This window comes from Camponotus vicinus, unplaced genomic scaffold (assembly GCF_025532165.1).
Source record: "Camponotus vicinus isolate PSW18456_S1 unplaced genomic scaffold, iyCamVici1.0 SCAF_3, whole genome shotgun sequence".
Taxonomy (NCBI): Eukaryota; Metazoa; Arthropoda; class Insecta; order Hymenoptera; family Formicidae; genus Camponotus; species Camponotus vicinus.
In genome coordinates this window covers 2,594,798-2,613,668 of record NW_028141967.1, presented here as the reverse complement: position 1 = coordinate 2,613,668, position 18,871 = coordinate 2,594,798, and the positions used below count along the sequence as shown (strand labels likewise).

General features: G+C 41.9%; 1 protein-coding gene across 3 annotated transcripts in view; it reads left to right on the top strand.

Annotated features, from left to right (window-relative positions):
* LOC145968074 (protein apterous-like) overlaps positions 1 to 16,601 on the top strand; it is a 34,516-nt gene extending 17,915 nt beyond the window's left edge. For all 3 annotated transcript variants that reach the window (XM_083093314.1, XM_083093313.1, XM_083093315.1), the window contains exons 4-6: positions 10,784 to 11,319; positions 12,558 to 12,775; positions 15,086 to 16,601. In XM_083093314.1, coding sequence (XP_082949440.1) covers positions 10,784 to 11,319; positions 12,558 to 12,775; positions 15,086 to 15,301 — 970 coding nt within the window. In that variant the 3' untranslated portion in view covers positions 15,302 to 16,601. The remainder of the gene's footprint in view (positions 1 to 10,783; positions 11,320 to 12,557; positions 12,776 to 15,085) is intronic.
* The last annotated feature ends 2,270 nt before the right edge of the window (positions 16,602 to 18,871 follow it).

Sequence of the window (18,871 nt, the reverse complement as noted above, 5' to 3'; positions counted from 1 at the left end):
TAAATGCCGAGAAAAAAAATTGCAATTATCGTAAATTATAATTATTTTTGACGGCAACTATATATTTAAGATTACTATTACGTTATTAGAATCCACATATTATAGCAATAAATATAAAAATAGAAATTTTAATTTTTTATCATGCAATTGTAGTTCCTTTTCTTAATGAAAAATAAAATAATACTTTCTTGAATTAAATTAATGAGTTTCACTAAAAAAGAATTGCAGTGATATATCTCAAATAAATATATATAATAGCTCGTCTTTAATAAATTGAAAGAAAACAAAGTTTCACAAATTCGCAAGTATTAGTAACTAAATCGTACGACATAAATTTGTGTGGGTAAAACTAAATTAAGATATAACTCACGTGTTCGCGATAAGAAAGTCGATGACAGGTCGACACGTAAATAAACATGTTTTTTTGACACTTTCGGCAATATCTAAAAGAATTGAAAGACGCGAAAATAGTGTCGGTGTTTTTTGTTTTAGTTTTTATATGCACTGTATATCGAGGTTAATATAAATCGAGCTTGAGCGTGCTCTTTTTTTATTAAAAATTAGTGAAAAAGAGATGGGAGAGGAAATCCAGAGTCGTCCAGAGATGGCCAATAATCACACTCGCTCGATTTTCGATAGGAAAAATCGGATTTTGCGGGACATCTCGCGTCCCATTGACGTTTCTTCTCACATCCTTTTCGCGTTATTATCTTATTAAGCACGGTTCGGTTTCTGCGATCTCGGTATGCAAATAAAAGTAAAGGATATTGATACTTTTTTTCACAACTTTCAGTTGTTTAAGTGTCGCACATCGTACCAAAAGTATGAAATAACACGTCCACCTGTCATCGACTTTCTTATCGTGTACAGGTGATTTATGTCTCAATTTAGTTACTCGCACAAATGTATTTCGTACATTTTACTTACAATCACACACTTGATTTGTCGGTATAGGTCCGAGCATTTTCTATTTTTTACAAGGTAAAAAATAAATATATGTACATACTATTTATGTCCTTTTAATTATCAACGATAAAATAACGGTTTAACGTAAATAATGACATTTGTTAATATTAATGCACTAATGATTGTTATTTTATTCATTTGCATCTCTAAAAAATATTCTGTATCTTTTCTAAAAGTGTTAGTTTGGAGATTTTTAATATTAATATAATATATAAGTAAATAAACGCGATTCATTTAATTGCTAACAAATATGTTATACTATTTTATGCATTTTGCTAAGAGAATAGAAACAATTTTTTCATTTGTCAATCTCGACATGACGTGATTATTTCTCAGAGTGACTTTGATTATCTGATTAAAATAAAAATGACGTATAAAATTTACGATATATGTTATTAAACATGCATTCCATTTGTAAATTTGTAATGCAATATTCGTTTTTAATATTATTTATCATATGATTGTACAAAATTTAATCGATAAATAATTATAAAATCATTATTTGTGAATGCGTGTTTAATAAAATATATATCGCAAACTTTACGCGATTATTGTATCATCTTTATTTCGATTAAATAATCAAAATCACTCTGCGAAATAATCGCAATTTCGTGTCAAGATTGATAAATAATAAAATTCCCTTTTTATTCTGAACAAAATATATATTAAATGTTAACAATTAGACAGATTGCAATTGCGATATCGTATTTATAATTCAATTAATTAAATCGGCGCGTTTGACATTGTACTGCAATATTCATATTGTTCGGCACTGATTTCAGTGCATAATAATAAATTTTTTAGCGTACATTGCTTCCGCAACGTTTCAGAAAAACATGACAAAGTTTTAACTAGTATTATACTTCAGGTTTTGCAACATCATTTATTTATATGAATACAAATATTAAAAATGTAATATTTTTTTAGGAGAAGCACAGGATGTTTTAGAGATGCAAATAACGAATAAAATAAAAATCACCAGTGCATTAGTATTAATATATGTCAATTAAAATGTTATTTTATTGTTAAAAATTAAGAAGACATAAATAATGTACGTACACACTTATTTTCTTTTACACTTTTATTTTCTACCTTGTAGAAAATGCTCGAAGCTACACCCACGTTATAATCATGTGTGGTAGTGACTGAAATGTCCGAAATAAATTTGTGTGGATGCAACTGAATTGAGACATAAATCACTTGTACGTGATAAGAAATTCGATAACAGGTGGACACGTAAATAAACACGTCATTTCATACTTTCGATGCGATGTGCGACACCCAAAGAACTGAAAGTTGTGAAAAAATTATCGATATATTTTTTCTTACTTTTCATTTGTATTTCACTCGCGGAAATCGAACTCTAGCTTTTACAGAAATTAAAGATAACGCGAAAAGGGGATGCGAATAGGGTGGAGAGATAATTCGATATGTCAATAAGATGTGAGATGATTGCGTGAATCGATTTTATTAAAGCTGATCTTTCTATTAAATCGCAAAATCGATAGACTATGATTATTGGCCATGACTCCACGCGGACTATTTAGGTCAGATTCTGACCTAAATAATCCGCAGCGGATGTTATCGATAAACCATAAAATGTCAGATTCAAATCTCTCAATTAAATATCTCAAGCAATGATTTGTCCATTAGACTATGAGAATAAATCGACTGTTTTTAATAAAAGACGTCTTGCCATCTCTATTATTATTCTAAACAGCAATTTATTTTGCACATATAGTGTAGCTTGATAGTAATTACATTAGAAGCAGATCACATTATGATATCATTGAATTAATTATTAATTATTTATCATTGAATTAATTATATCGACGCGATTAATATTGTGCTGCAATATTCGGCAATAATTCTCGCGTCAATTTACGCTTGTGCACATGTCTCAAAGAAACATGTGACAATTTTTAAGAAATATATTTCAAATGTTACAATTCATGAAATCTTCCCAGGGCGTCCTAAAAAATTTAAAGATCGAAGTTAAAATCCTTGCATAAGAATAGAATAAAATCATTCGCGTACATTTATTTCTCTTCGTTTCTTAATATCACGACGAAAAATGTCTTTACAAGGTGGACCTTTCGGCAATGATTAAAAAATCATAATCTAAATAAATAAACTGTGCTGTCGGAAACAGACCGCATCGACGAAGCCCTCTTGCAAACAATTTTCATAAACGACGACAATTACGAGTCGGTTGAGACATCAGGGATACTTTCAGGATATTTTTTCTGAAAATCCTTAACGGGTGAATTATGCCCGCTCAGCTGGAACACGGCTATCTCTTTATTACGGACGGCGGGACGCGAGTGATCGGTGCGATACCTCCTCGATGTAGTAGATCTCGTGAGATAGGGTGGGACGGGGGAGTGTATTTGTGTACGTTGACACCTGCACACGCGGGGCCCCACTTCAACAACAGGACATCAACAACGAGGAGAGAATGCGAACGACGCCTGCTCCTGCCCCGTCGACGATATGCCATAACTCGCGTTATCAGATTCGCCAACAATGACGCCCCGCTAGCATCCGTTTGTCCGTCCGCATCACCGGACACCCTCGCGAAATTAATTCGGCGAAATGGCGACGTCAAGTATACTTGCACGTACCATCTCTTTCTCTCTCGCGAGAAGCGAAATATTTAGCGACTTACCCAAGGGTCGTTGCATCCGAGAGAGGTTTCGTACGAAGAGAAGATTTAAATTGCGGCGCAAAATTAAATTAAGAAGTAAGAATTATTTCGAAAAGAGGCGCGCGTTCGGTTTAAGAGGAATTAAAAAAAAAAAGAAAAAAAGACAGAGAACCGCGAGTATAAAATTCGTTGCCTGCGCGTCTCGGCGAGGGAATTCGTTGGTGGTTTTTACGAGCTGGCGGGTCGTCGCTCATTGCCTTCCTCGCCCTGGGGGTTTCGGCGCGTATCTCGGCAGGGGGTGCGTTTCCTTCCTACCGCCAAGGTCACTCGCCATCCTCTCCGGCATAAACTGTCCCCCTCAACCCCCAGCCCCACGCGCGAAAGTATCGCGTTACCGTCTTATGCGAGTCACCGCGACCAAGATGGACAGCTGGAGATTGTCGGCCGCGTGATTTACAGACGCGCGACTTTGTAATCCCTCGTGCGGGTAGCTTACATCGCTCGGTTCCCTGTAAACAAGACGGGAATTTGCTGCGTACGCGGGAGGGTTGCATAAATACTGACTTAGATTTTAGCGCTTGCGACTTTTACGATTGGAATTTTTTAACACGTTTTATTAACTATTAATTAATTTAATTAATTAATAATTTTCGTGCGTTGACTGCACATGATTTGCGCATATACAATGTGAAATTTTGTCAAGGATGCATCTTGGATCGTCCTAAAAATCTTATGGGATTATTCTTGCGAATGCAATAAGAGAGGATCCTCCAAATCGTGCTCGTCCTTTTTTCAAGTAGAATAATAAATTACGTCCGAGAGATGCATACGTTGCGCGCGTAAAACGCGTTCCGGATAAATTATAACTTTATAATTTCTCGCATCTATTACAATGTCGGATGAGATATGCTACAGGATTGTCTCCGGTCGCGGAAGCATAAATCGCGTCCACCGTCGCCGTGCAAAGCCATCCACTTCGGTGGAATACAAGTACCGGAGGAGATCGTTTCTCGCTGGTAAATCGCTGCTAGGCGTTTAGTTTGCACAGTAGGGGCAAGTTAAGGTGGTAGCTGGAGGAGGACAAAGTCGGAATCATATTTCTACGGAGAAATGGAAGGCAAGTGTCCGGCTTGTAAAAGTAGATGGTGGAGATTCGCTAGAATTTGCAAGGATCTCCCAGTCGTAGGAAATATAATCGAGCAAAGCTTCATAGAAATGTGTAAATATAGGGGAAACTTAAAAGAAAATATATGTATAAAGATCAATGAACCTGAGGACGACTAGAGAGGACGCGGATTGAAATGATTGTAATGTCAATTTTAATAATCGTCTAAATTTTTTAAATATTCTTTAAATATTTTAGAATTATTTTCTAAATTTTTATCTTCAATTTAAAAAATTTTTTAAATATTTTAGTAATCGTCTAAATTATATAAATAATAATAATTATATAATAATAATATCTAATTATATCTAAAAAAATTTGCAATAGAATAATGTAAAAAGATAAATAACCAAAGATTCAAGGGTTCGATAATTCATGCAGAATATACAAAGCTCAAAGATTCTGAAAAGGACTCGAAAGAATGCAGACTGAAACAATCGTAACGTCAATTTTAATTTTAATTTTGTCTTTTAATTTTAATTTCGTCAACTTTAAATTTGTCAAATATTTCTGTAACCAAAGCTACACCTGAAAAAATCGCAAATAGTAGAGATGTAAGTCAAAGACTCGAGGATCCGATAATCGCGGCGGATGAGGATCGCGTATATAAGTAGCATCGACGCGTCCCTCTCGCCATAAATTATACGTGCATTAACTGTCGAAGGGGGACCGCGCGCCGGGGTTCGTCGCGTGGTACGTATACCAAAGGAGAGGAGGCGATATAACGCCGTGATCTAGATTAATGCTGGAGCCGGTGCCGGCAGCAGCCACGTAGCGTCCCACGCGCAGCGTGTGTCCGGCGTGGTTTGCGCGAGAATGTCCCACCGGGCCCCGGCCAGAGGTCTTCCCCTCTCTCCCCTCCCCGTCTCTCTGTCTCTCTTTCTGTTGCTGCATTATTCAGAAAATAAAACGTGCGAAAAGGTAACTCGCGCGACCGCAACCGGAGGGAGAGAGAGAGAGGAGAGCGAGGGAACCGAGCGTCCAACTACTGCGCGAAACGACGAGCTGCGAGTTTGCACGATCGCTCGGGATTAACGCGAAAATCATTCATCAGGCTCGGCCACTCTTGCCCGACACTTCCGCCGACCGCGTGTCGTTAATAATGCGATACACGCGAGCGCGCTTGTCCGCTATTAAGTCTGCGTTAAACTCGCTGACAGCGAGTTTTTCGCAATCTTCCGTTGCCCGAGGGACGATATATGCGTCGTAAATAGCGATCGCGCGATAGGTAACGAGCTTAATTATAATTACGTATAAGTTAATTGTAAATAGATGATTATAGTTACAAACAGGTGACACGTGGATGGAAATAATTGTCATGTACAGAGCATTTTTTTTAAATAAAATCGGGTTTTTTTCTTTGCAAGGCTCCAGGTGCTTGGGTCTCGTCTTCGTTTTCTTCTCGCAAATCTGCGAATATGAGAATAATTCATGTTTGAACATTTTAAAGCTCTCGTAGCCTGGCAACTGAATCCCGAGGATGTTATCGGGTTGCGAATGGTCAAGCGACCTTGATACAGATTCTATACGCGCTTTATGGTATCTCTGTCGTATTAGTCGACGGCTGCGGCTGAATGTCCAAAAGATACGAAGGTCTGGCGTTATCTAGTCGCCCGCAGATTGTTATATACTTGGTGTTCTGAAGTTTGTGTAATTAATAATTATAATTATCAATGGCAAACATTCTGCTTGCATTCAATAGAAAAATAATATTTTTAATCTAAATATAATTTTCAATATAAAAAATTTCAATATAATAAAAAAATTTCAATACAATTTTCAATATAATAAAAAAATTAATTATAATTTTCAATATAAAAATTAAATGATAAGTGCTGTTAATCTGAATATTGCGACAAATTAGCTCGTAATAAATATAAAATATCAAAGCATAAATTGGTTATTTATACTTTGTATCTCTCATAATTAGTCATTTATTTATGCGCAGCAAATATGAATGAATATTTTACGAATATATTATATGAATGAATATTTTATCATAGAATTTTTGTCGCAATCTTTTCACGCTAATCTACCATTTATAATCTTGCTACGATCGGTAATACCACTATTCCATTTAAATAATGGTGATTATGGAAAAAGAAGAATGGAGAGCTTAGCGGATTCTCCGTTTTTAAATTCCCATACGAGAAATATAGCCTCGCGTTCGCGTTTCGGCGACACCCTGTATCGTCTATCTATAACACAGCCTCGCATTTCTGCCCGTGCAACCCGTTTTCTGCGCGCGTTCGGGGATTAAGAAGCGGCTCGCTCGGCCTTGCCCGGCGCGACCGATGCCGTAAATTATTATTTCCACGATAAAGACCGTCGGGGCAGCGCCGCGGAGTGGAATTCTACCGGTTGCACCGTAATTAATGCATCTGACGATAATCGCGACGCGGATCTAATCAGGACGCGCGTCGATTGTGGCCGCGAAATAAACGCGCGGCTCGAGACACGCACCGTTGGACTCAAATCCGTGAGAAATCGCAGGGGGTGGTTTTTTTTTCGCTTTCGCAGAAGCGAGGAAGTTGTTTACGCACACACGGCGAGAACCCTGACCGCTAATTATCACGTCGATGAGCGTTAGACAAGTCGCGGTCGCAGACAACTCCTCTCAGACCCGGAAGAACGCGGGAATAAAGAGAGAGAGAGAGAGAGAGAGAGAGAGAGAGAGAGAGAGAGAGAGAGGAAGATGTCGGGAACGCTCTCTCTGGACGGGAGAGAGGAAAAGGGAAGAGAAATCCACGTGGTCCGAGTGTGCGAACGCGCGGCGAGCGGTCCGCGCGCTCGCTCCATAAAGGATTTCCGCCGCTTTTTTTCCCTCACCCTCGGCGAGAGGAGGGCGAGCGTATACAGCATTGTATAATAATGTATCGCATATGGCGCATCTTGTAAAACTCTGCGGGCGTCCCCCCCCTCCCCCCTCCCCCCCCCCCTCGCGGCGTCTCTCGTCGCCGAGAGAGAGGATGAAGACCTGAATGAGAGGTTTCGTTCCCGGGGCCGGCATTCATTCATCCGGCACGACGGGCCTTAGAGAGGTGACGAAAGGTCCCGAAAAACCGCCTCCAGGTCGCGTTCGGCGGGGGGGCTCCCGAGGTTCTGCGGATTTCACAAGCGGCTTCTAGTTTCCGATCGCCGCCCGACGTTTACCTGCCTGCGACGCTTGTTGTCGGCCTAGAATGCGCGGGGTGTGGTGTGTTGCGACGTGGAGTAAATAGGGGGAAGAATGTTTTATGGGATTGAGGGTAATACGGTTGGGTTGCGGGAGCTTTTTTGGTTCGCGTTATGCGTCACGTCACAATGTCTCACGCTGTTTCACGCTACGTCTCGTATTTTGATCTCTCCTCTTCATAAATTATCCCACCGCTGGAAGTAACGCTGATTTCGATCGTCAAGGGTAGATGAGCGAGCAACTTTTCCGAATAATTTTAATAAATTTACTCAACAAATTATCTCTTTTTCCGATTACTTTTCATATAGTGCGCGAATTGTTAATTTACGTGTCACTTAATCGTTGCTTTATTTCCAGTTTTGCTCGAGATATTTTTTTTTTACACTTTTTAATAAGACTGTTTAAGCAGCGTTTCTCACGAAAGAGGATCGTTTTCTGCGGATTCGAAAACTACGTCTACCGTGTACTTTGTTCAATCTTCCTCAAACGGCGCGACACTCGTTTGTACAGTATCTCGCTCGATTAGCCAACAGGATACGACAGATCCGATTAGACGAAAATATGCGGTTTGGTACACCGCTGGAGACAAAACCAGTGGTCATCGGCCCATTCAGGCCGGGGGTAGTCAATAGGATCAGAGACGATAACAATGTGTCCCGAGTCAAGAGACCCTCGAAGGAGCGAGAGACTCGGCGCGGTTAATCCCACAGATTAGGCCTCGGTCTTAAACATACACACAAACACGCACGTGCACACAAACAGCTCTTTGAATCTACAATTCTCTTCCGCTCGCCGAACTGCCACCAAAAGGGATGTCCGTCCTTTGTAACGAGAATACCCTCGTTCCAGATCATCCCGTTCTTCGAACGAAAGCTCGCAATTGCGTGCGCGATTTTATTTTTATATATTTTTTGAGGGAAAATTACTGTAAATTATTTTTGAGGAATTTTTTTATTAAAGATGCATACAAGGTAGAATATTTTTTATGTACTTGGCGTATTTTTTTTACCTTTGTAAGGTTTTTTTTTTAGAGGGACATATCCCTTCGCACAATTTTTTCTCTAGATTTCGGCTGTAGAATGTACAACGTGGTCTTGAACAAAATTATTCATAAATGTTACTCGCATGATACTCGTATTACATTTTGTTCGCGATTGACGCGGTTTTCGCAATTTCTCGTTTGCATTCAACGCGTAAATAATCCTGTTCCTCCTACGAGTATTTGTTCCGCATTTTCTCCTCATTTTCCAATTACAAAGATTCAGATCATGAATGCATCTACATCCTCCCTTTGTGTCTATCTATGTCGTTCTATATCAATATTTCTGATCTGCACTAACTTCGCTTACAACATCGCGAATGTAATGTATACTTCAAACGAATCCTTCATTAAAAATCTGACAATCTGTCTACAGTTTCACATCAAAAAAAGAAAAGGAGAGAGGCGAGGAATTATATAAACATCAAATTTTTAAAATTCTAGAATCTGCTGATTTTTAAAAACGCAGAAATACAAAAAATAAATAAAATAGTGAGATAAATAAAATTCCATATAAATATTTAGTTATATAAAAAATAAATTCTATAAATAAATAAATTTAAATAAATAAATAAATATTTCTAATAAATGAACGTCTAGTAAAGAATGTAGAAATATATTTTTTAAATAGTAAAATAAAAGTCTCTCCAACGTACTCTTCAATAATGCAAATATTAAGCGTTTTAGTGAAAAAAGGGACGTGAAAAAAAAAAAGAAAGAAACGATCTCGAGAGCCTGAGGAAGAGAATCTGTAGGATTTGCCGCATCCTCTGGCGGTGAACGAACGGTGTATCTCGCGTTTATTCCACCGTCGCCGAAATACATATCCATTTCCGATGCCGGGGGCGCATCGGGGAGGGAAGGGACGTCGTAAAGGACGCGTATCCTTTCAATGGGACCGGCTCCGAGGCCGGGATCGGCGCGTTATAAGATCGGCCACGTCTTTATCTAGGTTCTTTAGTGCGCGGGGGAGAAGGGGGGAGGAGGCGCGCGGGGTGGCAATATATTCGGGAGGAGAGATAAAGTGGCCGGGTAAGGTAGGTAGGTAGCCGCGGCGTCGGTTGTCGGCCAGATAGTCGACCGGCTTCGGTAATGGAGACTGCAGGGTGCCGCTAATGCAGTAGCGATGTCACAGTGTGCCCGGTATACGCTCTTCCCTTTCCGCCCCTCCCCCCCCTTCACCCTTTTCGCGATATCTCCTCTCTCGCCGACCGTCCGCGATATCAGCCGACGCGCGTACGCGCTCCTCTGCTCCTCTCACCCTCTCTTTTCCTCGCTTCTTATTCTTGTACGGCGTGCGGTTTCTCTCCTTAAACTCTCTATCGAGGACGCTGCGATATCGGGGTATATCACGATGCGATAGTCGGACGTGCGGAATGTGTTTACGCGAGATAACGCGGCGTAAGTTTATTTTCGCGTGAATTATTTTTCCCTCCCTCCCTCCCTCATCCTTTGATTAATCGAACGCGAGGGATTCGTCATTTATCTGTACGTACTCTGGATTATTCGATAATTCCTTACAGGATTTATTTAATTTCTCGAATTAATTAATTATTAATAATTCCTTAATTTAATTAAACAACGAAGAAGGGGATATAAACGATATTTTTGAAATATAAACAAGTGGAGGAACCGCCGTTCGATTCGACGAATATCAATCTTGCTCCTCGCGCACCTTTGAAAATGAAACTCGCATCCGCGAGTCGCGCTTTGCCATCCCCCTCCCCCCCGTTTATTCGGTCAGGCAGTGATAATATTGATCCCCATCCCCCGTTCTCTCTCTGTTCGCAGGATGTTCGGCAGCATGAAGCGGTGCGCGCGCTGCCAGGCGGCGATCCTGGCCTCGGAGCTGGTGATGCGCGCGCGCGAGCTCGTGTTCCACGTGCGCTGCTTCTCGTGCGCGGCGTGCGCGGTGCCCTTGACGAAGGGCGACCACTTCGGGATGCGGGAGGGCGCCGTGCTGTGCCGGCTGCACTACGAGATGGGCGCCGAGCTGCATCCGGCCCAGAGCCCGCCGGTCCCGGTCTACCCGCCCGGCCCGCACTACCCCGGCCAGCCCTTCCCCTCGCCCGAGTTCCTCCACCATCATCCCCATCATCATCATCACCACCACGCGCCGCCGCACCCGCATCACTCGATGCACCCCCAGCACCCGCACGTCAGCCCGGTGTCGCTGCAGCCCTCGACGCCCACGGTGCCCGACGCGTCCTCGCCTCCCAAGGTGCCCTACTTTAACGGCGCCGCCGCCGTAGTCCCGCCGCCCAGGCAGAAGGGTAGGCCCAGGAAGAGGAAGCCCAAGGATCTGGAGGCCATGACCGCGAGCCTCGGTGAGTACATTTTTCGGGAGTATTTTTAACGACTAATTTTGATATCGCGATCGAGAGAGAGAGAGAGAGAAGAGGATCGCATGTTGGCATCTCTCAAAATTTCATGAATTTCCAAGAGTTTGCAGAGTTTCAGGCCCGAGACTGCGTCCGAGAGACGGAGAAGCTCGGATAGCGACCGTGTCTCGTAGAAGCCTGCGACGTCCCGTGATTTACGGGCGTACCTGGGCGCGCGAGACACGCTTGCCACCGAAGCCTGATAAAATTTGTCGGCGCGACATAAATTCCCGAATCGAATTCCCAACGAAGCGCGTAGTCGCGCGTGGGCGGCAGCTCGCTCGCCGATAGTTCTCTCCCGGGCGAGGACTCAATTCCCGATTGTCGAACGATCGCGTGGGAACAAGCTGCTTTCCAGCCGAAAAACCAGCCGAGGCTTCCACTTGCTAGCTTGTCTCTCTCTCTCTCCCGCTTTTTCACCCTTACTTTTTCTTTTTTTCCGTGTTCTCGCTGGAGGAGGTCGTTCGGTGTCGCCGTGTCGTCGTGAAAAAGGATTGTAGCGGCGCGCAGGTGATCGCCCGGGTACCACAAGCCAGTCTCTGATCTATCGTGGATCATGCCGGCAATTTTTTACGGCCGTCGCTAAGGGCCGCGACGGTCCACGCTTTCGAGGCGAGATAAATAGCCGTGCGTTTAGTAATTGCGCTTGAGTTATGGTTATAGTTTGAGGCGAGCGGCCTCTCTCGCGCGCGAACAAACGATTTGTAAAGATTAATTGTCTAATAAGCGACCGCGGTCTCGATAATTTCGCATCTCTCTTAATTCGCTTCTCTAGAAGAAAATGGAATTGTGTATAAAATTAAAGAGAGAGGAATTAAAGAAAAGAGATTACGAAATCTGCAAATGCGCGGTTTACTAATCAAACACTCTCTCGATGTCTCGAGCGAGCTTGAATAGAGCTATCGATTAAGCTTCGGTTTCGAATGTAACTACAAGCAAGTTTTCGCGTTGTTTGATGGATATCACACCTCATTAGCTCCTCATTTTCTCCTGCAAAGAGAGAGAAAGAGACAGTGATAGCGAAAATACGATAATTACAACCAATGATATCGATTGTCAAGAAAAAAAAATTGAATTTAAGAAAATTGATCGATAGGATAAATTAAATATTTTTCTAAACTTTAAGCTCTCGATCAAAATTCAATCACAATCTCACGACGGCGCTATTTGGATTTATGTTGCAGATTTAAACGCGGATTATATAGATATGCCCTTCGGCAGAGGAGGTCCTGGGACCCCAGGCATGCCCGGCTCCAACAGCAGAACGAAGCGTATGAGAACGAGTTTCAAGCATCACCAGTTAAGGACGATGAAGAGCTACTTCGCGATCAATCACAATCCCGATGCGAAGGATCTCAAGCAGCTTTCTCAGAAAACTGGCCTGCCGAAAAGGGTGTTGCAGGTAAACAGATCGTTCGTTCCTTCGATTCGCAATTTCGCGCATGTTCTTCCTTTACGGTTGACCGCTGATGTCGAAACTGAGATTTTCTCAATCTCGTCACGATTTTATTGACCTCTTAAGCGTTCGCCTCCAAAAGCAGTTATTTAATTGACTCTGCTTATCGCGTAATCTAAGATACGAGGTACGTTACACATTTTTTAATTCCACGCACATGAGAAAAATCCACGTATTTTCAATCTCTGCGATGCTCATCTCTCCCCGAAAGAAGAGAATCTTTATATATACGATATTTCATACGACTTTAAATCTTCCATTTTCCACTAGATTGAATTCACGAACGTTTATAAATCAGCGTGCAAATATAACAAGAACAATCGAGAGATGGATAGCCGGTGGTTCTTCGCTTCGCTCGCACTCTCGGGAGGGTGCGAGATGCGTCCTATAAAAATATTCACGTGCGTAGACACGCGCTTCTCCTCCCAATTAGTGCCCGCGTACGACGGCGTGGCTGCAAAGTTAAAAGAACCGCGCGGAACGGAGCGATATTTCCGTCGACGGGCTGCGGCCTTTCTCCGTAATTACGAGCCGGCGTCAATCCGGAGACAGAGTCAAAACCCCCGTAAGCTAAGCTAAGCTTGGCCGGAGAAGCCGCGCCGGCCTGCTCTCGTTAACCCACCTACCGTTAAATTATTAGACTGCTGTACGAGAGTTTCGCGCGTTCCTTCCTTTGTGAAGCGTGTCACGGCTGCGCGGGAGGGGGCGATCGGAAGTGATATTGACGATTTGGAAGTAAATGAGGCGATGCGAAATGAGGTAACACGGTCTAGAGAGGAAATGAGGCTCTCGCTTTACCTCGGTTTGACTCTTCGTACACGCGAGGTTTCTGCTTAATTTTAGATTGTATAGATTGTGAGGATTTAATACAGAGTCATTAATCTGGAAAGTGTAAATTTTTTAAATCTCGTCAAGCTATCATCGAATTATGAGAATCTTTTAGATCTTTAAGTTTGACAGGTACCAATAGGATTCTTAAATTTTTAATTTTTCTCTTTAAATAAAAAAAAATAAAGGATACCTAAATGATTTGAAGAATACCTAAATGACTGGATAAGTCTCGTCAAGCTATCATCAAATTATGAATCTTTCAGATCTTCAAGTTTGACAGATACCAATAGAATTCTTAAAGTTTTTATTTTTTCTCTTTAAAAAAAAATAAAGGATACCTAAATGATTTGAAGAATACCTAAATGATTGGATAAGTCTCGTCAAGCTATCATCAAATTATGAATCTTTCAGATCTTCAAGTTTGACAGATACCAATAGGATTCTTAAATTTTTAATTTTTCTCTTAAAAAAAAAATAAAGGATACCTAAATGATTTGAAGAATACCTAAATGATTGGATACCTATTTCCAAGTCTCGTCAAGCTATCATCGAATTATGAATCTTTCAGATCTTTAAGTTTGACAGATACCAATAGGATTCTTAAATTTTTAATTTTTCTCTTTAAATAAAAAAAATAAAAGATACCTAAATGAGTTGAAGAATACCTAAATGATTGAATATACCTATTCGATGATAGCTTGACGAGACTTAAAAAATTTACACTTTCCAGATCAATGACTCTGTATTAAAACCTTAAATCCTCACGATCGATCTATACAATCTAAAATCATTTAATCACAAGTTTGGCAAGAATTTGATAATCGAAAGATATACTCAGGGAGATGATCGCGCCATGTTTCTCCGCACCTTCCTTCCGTACAACAGTCACTCCGTAACATATTGCTCCTGCTTCTGCGTTCATTCGTCGGCTTCGAAGGAGAGGGTTGGAGGTGGCTACTATTGTATTCGTAGGGTTCTTGGTCGCCATCTTGCTTGATATTGATCGCGAAACGCACGAATACTCGTTCGCTCGTACTTACACACGCACACACAATCTCACGCACTCCAAGGGGAAACGCACGAGTTGTCGGTTTGCGAGTTCTTTCGTTGCAAGGTCTACGGGGGAGGAGACTGTCTTGAAAATGGCGACGCGATCTGTGTAGTCTTTCATCTATTGTGAATACAAAGGAAATCTCTCCCCGTACATATCTGTTTTCTCTTATCTAAACGCTACATTTGCCATGCTTATAAGTTCCTTTGACGTGAACAACATAATTTCTCAAGAGTATTTCACGTCCAATAATATATTATTTTACTATTCGGAAATTTCTTTATTTAATTGACTATTAATCGGTTGCATCTCAAACTTAAGCAATGACTCGCATAACGTAACACGGCCGAACCTTGTGCTGGTCTTGTTCCCAGGTCTGGTTCCAGAACGCGCGGGCGAAATGGCGGCGTATGTCGCTGAAGCAGGAGGGCAAGATGGACAAGTGCGATGGCGGGGTGGACGGCGGCAACCTCGGCGACCTTGAGCTCTACGGGAACTGCGCCGGAAGTGGCGGGCCGCCGATGAGCCCGCCCTTTATGCTCGGCGGTCCTCACAGTCCGGCGTCCCTGGCGTCCCTGGACTGCGCGTGATCTTCGAGGTCCAGGTCCTCGAGGTTCGTCATCTCCGACTAGCGTCACGACGCGATTCGTCATCGCGATTCTGGGTCGACGTCGACGTCGACGTGGACGGTTTCTCGCGCGAGCGAAAGCGACCGATTGTATTATTAATCGGCGAATCGCGTAAAGAGGACGAGTCTTCTCGCGATGTCGAGCGGCTCGAAACGGAAATGGACGATTAGCGGAGAATCGAACGAGGAGTTTCCCTTCGGTGATTCCAAACTGATGAGAAGACTCCATTTTTCCTCGTCATCCAGCGACTCTCGAGAAGCTCGCTTCGATTCGAACGGCTGATCGAGACGACGTGAAATCGATGAACGTGAACATGATCGACGCGTGCGTGGATCCGTTTAATTGATAAAATCGTTGTATTTATTGTAGCTCGAATTTCGCGCGACGCTCCGTCGCAGAACACTAAAGTCGTTCGTTGAAGGCAATGTAATTAGTAACGAGATCTATTTATTCGTCTAAGTGTAATTAAGGGTCGCGAACATTACCAGTGCTGTGAAAATCCAGCGTTTCGTGAGTTCTCGAGGAATCGTCGACTGCCGACATTTTTCAGAATGTCGTTTGCTCCATCATTTTTCCGAGGATACAATCGATCGCTATTATTGGATGTTGACGAATCAATTTATTAATTGCATATATTGGAGTTGTCAGCATTATTAATTTTTCCAACAACATATATATCGCACATAACATGTATATATTTTTTTTCTTTTTTTTTTCATTTTTATTGCAGAGATGTTTTCGACAAAGCTGACTTCTGTTGATTGACATGATGAAATGTGCATTTTATTTTTGCGTTGTTTCCTCTCGAAAAAGACATTACAACTCCAAGATTAATTGACGCTCTATCGAATGCGCGAGAGCGAAACGCTGGACTTTGACGAAGATAATATTAATTATTTATAAAACACGCGAGCTGCGAATGCGCGTTGTCGTAATTGTATATTATTGCTCAAGACGGCGACAGATCCAGAGATAATCCACGGTTCGACCCTGTTACTGTAAATAAAGGATGTTCCTCCTCGCATGTATGTATGTGTATAAAATATGTACACACACACACGCGCGTTTCTTAAGACACCGTTATAGGTTGTAGGGCCCTATTAATTGCATTCAGTCGTGTGGCTTCTTTACTAGGCGAGAGGTAATAATAGCAATGACGATACGCAGGATTACTGTTATTATTCCTCCTTGTAACGATGCGGAAGGATTGTCCGACTCTTTTGCAACATCATTTTTTCATCGAATATATTTTGACGATATACGTTGCGTATGTGTCTTTCCCATCATATACACTTCCCCACTTCCTTCCCTCTCGAGTGTTCTTCAAAAAACTGGCCTTTAATTGATCTCTCGAAACTTTCGACATAAATTTCAATTGAGAAATAATTACTAACCGATGTGACAGTTTTCGCAAAACTCGTGTCGGCGACGTTAATTGAAAAAATTGCTATTATTTCGCGGTTTTTTCCGCGCGGAATAACTTTGCCTCGTTTTTCCTCGCGATATAAACTAGATCGGGAATTGCATATTACATCCACGTTTAGTTCGTAGAATTGGCTTTCGACAACAGACAGTCCGAGACTTTCCACGAAGGAGACGCGATGGAAAGTCGCATGGTGGCGTGCGAGCTACGATGGTGAACCAGAATTTCACCTGACAAAAACGGCCGTAACAATGTCCGTCCTGTCTTACCAGTCGGTTAACTGGATTCACTGACCAACGATAATGGCCAGGTATTCCGCGCTCCATTTATACGCGTGCAAAAAGTTTCGTGAAATTTGATTCGTTCTAAAGTAATATCGTGTCTCTTTAAATCGGTCTAATAGAGAGACTTGTGTGTCGCAAACCTTAGCGTTATGTCGGCCTCTTCGAGCAACCTTTCGATATTAAACAGCGAAAAGAGAGAGAGAGCAAAAAGGAGAAAATCTCTTCTAAAAACGGAGCCAAAGTATAAACTCAAACGTATATGATCGATATAAAACGTCAAGTCTTTGCGTTTTCCGAGAGAACTGCCGCTCATTATTCACCTTATTTACGGGCTTTGTCCGCCCAAGCTGGCGACAAGCCGCATTCATAGACTTCTTTTAGATGCCGTAGCGTTAACGATTTAACTGCCCGATTATACGAAGCTATAAAAATATGCGATGCGTCTCTCGCGGCTATTAAAACTGAAATTATTTATATTCAGCACGTCAGGCCAAATTACGCAAGACCGGTTACCGGCTCCGCGTAAATTACGCTCGCCGAATACAGAAAAAAGGGAATTCTATGGCCGTGTTTTTCCCCCGACGCGAAAACACCTGTTATGAAACATCATATAAACTCATGTTTATATGATGATCCCATTTGCCGGTCTATTAACGTGATGTACACCTTTCCATTCTTATAAAAAGAATTATTATGACGCAAGAAGTGACTTGACAGATTCGACTAAAAAAAGATGCATATAAATTCACGGTATGTTTTTTTCTAATAAATTTTTGGTATTAATTACAATAAAAATAATCATCATGATAATATTATTGACGATATAATGAGTAATTAATTCTTGATACTACAAAAGTAAACGATGTTTGCGGTGTAATTTATTTATTTGCTTCACGATTCTTGATTTTTTTGCCGCTGTTTCCTGCCCGTATTCGTCTTCTGTAAGAAGTCTGTTTCGGTCCTCGTCCCGATTTCTAAGTGAACTTTGCGTTCGCACAGGTCTGCGTCGCGAGTGGCAAACGGCTTTCCTTCGGCCATGCAATATGCATCATGTTGCATTCAGGACGCATAGCAGGCGCGCCGATGCGATTTCAGCTCGCGATTATTCGTTGAATTTCTAAGCCAAAAAAGGACGACGGGGGATAAAGGGAACGACGGTGATGACGTCATTGATGGAGAGAGACGGACGCTCTTGGACGAGAAAAAAAGTTTCATTACTTAAAATTTACATTGGTTTCTTTAGAGACGCTGCCTCCTGTTTGCGTGCGCGTTTGATTATCTTGAAATTCATACTTATAAATTTTCGAAAGTACATCGCGAATCGCAAACTTTATTATTTCGCTCAATTAATTTTTGTTTCGATTAAAATTAATCGCAAGGCGATCCAGCTGAGAAAAATTTGATCATCTCTTTGTAAGCGTATTCGCATTCTTTTCGAAACAAATGGCTTTTAAAGCCATTTTCCACAACGCTGCGATCGAATTCGTGTCCTGCGAAGAATCCACGAGGACGTGGCGTCCGACCAAGTAAATGAGACGTCGTCGATGTTCGACACCGTCGCACTGTCATCAACGATTTTCTGTCCGCCTAGTCCGGCATCGATCATCCGCGTTATCGGTATCTCAATCCTGGAACCGGTCAGAGGACAGTGGGGTAAACGAGAACCTTCCCGGCATCGGCCACGGGGATCTAGGAATCCTTCGATCGCCTCCATCACGCCTCATCGGTTTTCAAAATGAACGATCTTCGAATGTGACTGGAACACGCGCGAGTTTGTCCCTTACATTCGATATAAGCGATCGAGAAGAGTCCTCGATTTCAGTG